Source organism: Gossypium arboreum, chromosome 4 (genome assembly GCF_025698485.1).
Source record: "Gossypium arboreum isolate Shixiya-1 chromosome 4, ASM2569848v2, whole genome shotgun sequence".
NCBI classification, from domain to species: domain Eukaryota; kingdom Viridiplantae; phylum Streptophyta; class Magnoliopsida; order Malvales; family Malvaceae; genus Gossypium; species Gossypium arboreum.
Window position 1 is genome coordinate 97311966 of NC_069073.1, and position 3519 is coordinate 97315484.

General features: G+C 41.8%; 1 protein-coding gene across 1 annotated transcript; it reads left to right on the top strand.

Moving 5' to 3' along the window:
* Positions 1-1666: 1666 nt before the first annotated feature.
* LOC108458680 (uncharacterized) lies at positions 1667-3073 on the top strand. The gene is made up of 2 exons (XM_017758086.1): positions 1667-2426; positions 2784-3073. The coding sequence occupies exons 1-2, from the start codon at positions 1667-1669 to the stop codon at positions 3071-3073; spliced, it is 1050 nt and encodes a 349-aa protein (XP_017613575.1).
* Positions 3074-3519: the final 446 nt, after the last annotated feature.

Here is a 3519-nt window from a genome sequence, read left to right on the forward strand (position 1 = left end):
TTATTTTGTTTACTGCCATGTATAGAGACTCGAGTATTTTGTTTAGTGTTTTGGTTAAGTAGCCAAAAATGTGTTGGCTCATATGTGATTATGATACTCATTTTGTATAGGGCATAAATGTTGGCTAATGCTAATGATTATTCAATGTGATGATGCAAATTCCTAATGGTTATGGTTGTTTTGGTTATGGATATTATGTTGGTATTGAACTTGGTTGATCTTATATAAATAGGTGTTTATAAGGGTGGTTTAAAGGCTTGGTAAATAGCCTCATATTGTCCACACGGGTAGACACACGGGCTGTGTATGACACACGGTCAGCCCTATGGGCGTGTTGTTCAGCCGTGTGTCCCCCACATGTAAAAATTTCAGGTCAGTATGCATGGTAATAAACATGCGGGCAGAGACACGACCATGTGTCTCAACCGTGTGAAGGACACGGCCCAGCACACGGGTGTATGCCTTAGCCGTGTGACATTATGAGCATGCTGACTTCAGAAACAGAATGTCCATGTTTTTGCATACGGGCTAGGACACGGGCATGTCGTGGCTGTGTGAGGGACAAGGGCCAATGAAACGAGCATGTGTCTAGTCATGTGAAAACCCCTGTAGGTGTGAATTAGAAATTAATTCTACATGGGTGAGGGACACGGGCGTGTCCTAGGGTGCTTAGGCCGTGTGAGCCACACGGGCTATTAGTACGACCATGTTGAGTTGGTCAGACGAGCGTGTTGCCCTTCTACACGGGCGTGTGCCCTGTTTTAAGGACAAAATTTTTATAGTTGGTTTAAGGACCTGGCATAGTCTCGAATAGTTTTCAACGGTCGATTGAGGTTCATAGCCCATAATAAGAAGTTTAAGGTAGATATTGAAAAAGTTTTAAGTTTGAATAGAGTCTCAGTGACTTTAGATTAGTTGTATGCATGAGATCAAGTTAGGTAATGCCTTCTACTCCTTCTCGGCGTGGGTTACTAGTATAGGGTGTTATGTTTAGTGGTATCAGAGTTACGGTTTAGTCGGTTCTTGGACTAACGTAGCATGTGTATGATTCTAGATATACATGCCATAAATAAAATTATGATAGTGTGACGGCTCCTGACCTTTTTAAATGTGTTTTCTTATAGTAATGGATTCCGATCAATTTATGGTGGATGACGTAGAAAGTAATGCACCGGCTCCCACTAAAGGGGTGGTGCCATCTGATAATCGACTTTCCACGGTTAGTAAGGGAGGAGGAGAAGAGGCCCGAGAGGTTTTTCTCCACATGATAAATAAGTGGTACACGGAGTTCGTCCCAGCGAACCCGAATGCTCAACCCCCTCCACCCCCACCTATCCCTAAACCTGTCCCCGTAATACCCCAGGGTACAGACTTTAAGAGATGGAATAGGCCTTCAGTGGATAAGATCCAGAAGCATAGAGCCAAAGAGTTTCGTGCTAATAGAGATTATGACCCTGAAAAGGCAGAATTCTGGTTGGAGAATACCATCAGGGTATTCGATGAATTATCTTGCACTTCTAAAGAATGTTTGAAGTGCACCATATTGTTGTTGAGGGACTCGGCATATTACTGGTGGAAGACGTTAGTCTCAGTGGTGCCTCACGAAAGGGTCACATGAGAGTTCTTTCAAGAGGAATTCTGGAAGAAATCCATCAGTGAGTGGTTTATGGACCAAGGGCGCAAAGAATTTCTCGATTTGAAGCAAGGCCGCATGAAGGTTACCGAATATGAAAGAGAGTTCGTTCGACTCAGTAAGTACGCCCAGGAGTGTGTATCCTCTGAGGCTAAGATGTGTAGAAGGTTCGAAGACGAACTCAATGAGAACATTAGACTGTCAGTGGGTGTCCTTGAGTTGAAAGAGTTCATGGTACTTGTTGATCGGGCCTATAAATTCGAGGAATTAATCAAGGAAAAGAAGAAAATCGAAGCTGAAACTAGAGATGCAAGGAAGAGGCATGCGAGCAAGTCATTTCCATCTCAGTCTAAGAAATCCAGAGACGTCTACTCTGGTTCCCACACATCTGCAGGACATTTACACCGAAACTGTAAGAAGCAAGATTTGGATTTTAATTCTCGGGCGACATCCGTAATGAGTGTGGGCAATGTTAGACCTTCTAAACCAGAATGCCAACATTGTGGTCAAAACCATTTCGGCAAGTGTAGGATGAAAGATGGATCCTGTTTCCGATGTGGTTCTCAAGATCACTTTATTAAAAATTATCCCGAGATGACTGACAAAGAGAAATTTCAAGGTACAAGGCCAAGCGGCACAAATTCTAAAGGAAGGCCTCAGAAGAATGTGGGAGCTAGGGCTGGTAGTAAGAATGTGATGAGAGACACCACCGTAAGGTCTGAAGCTAGGGCTCCGGCTAGAACCTATGCCATATGTGTACGTGAAGATGTATCTTCTCTTGATGTGATCACCGGTACATTTTCTCTTTACGATAATACTATTATTGCTTTGATTTACCCTGACTCTACTCATTCATATGTGGGCATGAAGTTGGTGTTTAACATGAATATGCCTATTGAGTCTACGGAGTTTATGATTAAAGTGTCGAACCCATTAGGCAAACATGTGATAGTCGATAAGGTATGTAAGAAATATCCTTTGGTAGTTAAGGGTCATTGCTTTCCGGCCGATTTGATGTTGTTACCATTTGATGAGTTTGATTTCATTTTGGGTATGGACTGGTTGACATTCCATGATGCTGTAGTAGACTATAGACAAAAGGCTATTAAATTGAAATGCAAAAATGGTGAAATCCTTTGGATTGAATCAGGTGAATTGGGAAACTTGCCTATTGTAATATCTGCAATGTCTGACCAGAAATGTTTGAGGAAAGGATATGAAGCTTATTTGGCTTTTGTAATGAATACAAAGGAATCAGAATTAAAGGTTGAGTCAGTGCCAGTTGTAAGTGAGTATGTGAATGTATTCCAAGAAGAATTGCCTGGGTTACCCCTTGATAGAGAGGTTGAAGTTGGTATAGAGCTAATACCAGGGACCACGCCTATTTCGATTGCTCCGTATCAAATGGCTCCAACTGAGCTGAAAAAACTAAAGTCATAGTTGCAAGAATTGACCGACAAGGGTTTCGTGAGACCAAGCTTTTCATAGTGGGGTGCTCCGGTGTTATTTGTGAAAAAGAAAGATAGATCTATGGGGTTATGTATAGATTATTGACAGTTAAATAAAAGAACGATCAAGAACAAATACCCATTACCGTGAATTGACGACTTGTTTGACCAACTGAAGGGAGCAGCATGGTTTTCTAAAATAGACTTGAGATCAGGCTACTACCAATTGAGAGTTAAAGAGGCAGATGTGCCTAAAACCACTTTTAGGACGCGGTATGGCTACTATGAGTTTCTCGTCATGCCTTTCGGTTTAACAAATGCCCCTGCTGTGTTTATGGATTTAATGAATAGAGTATTTAGGTCATATCTAGGTAAGTTTGTAGTTGTATTCATAGATGATATCCTGATCTACTCTAGAGACAAGGTAGAACATACCGA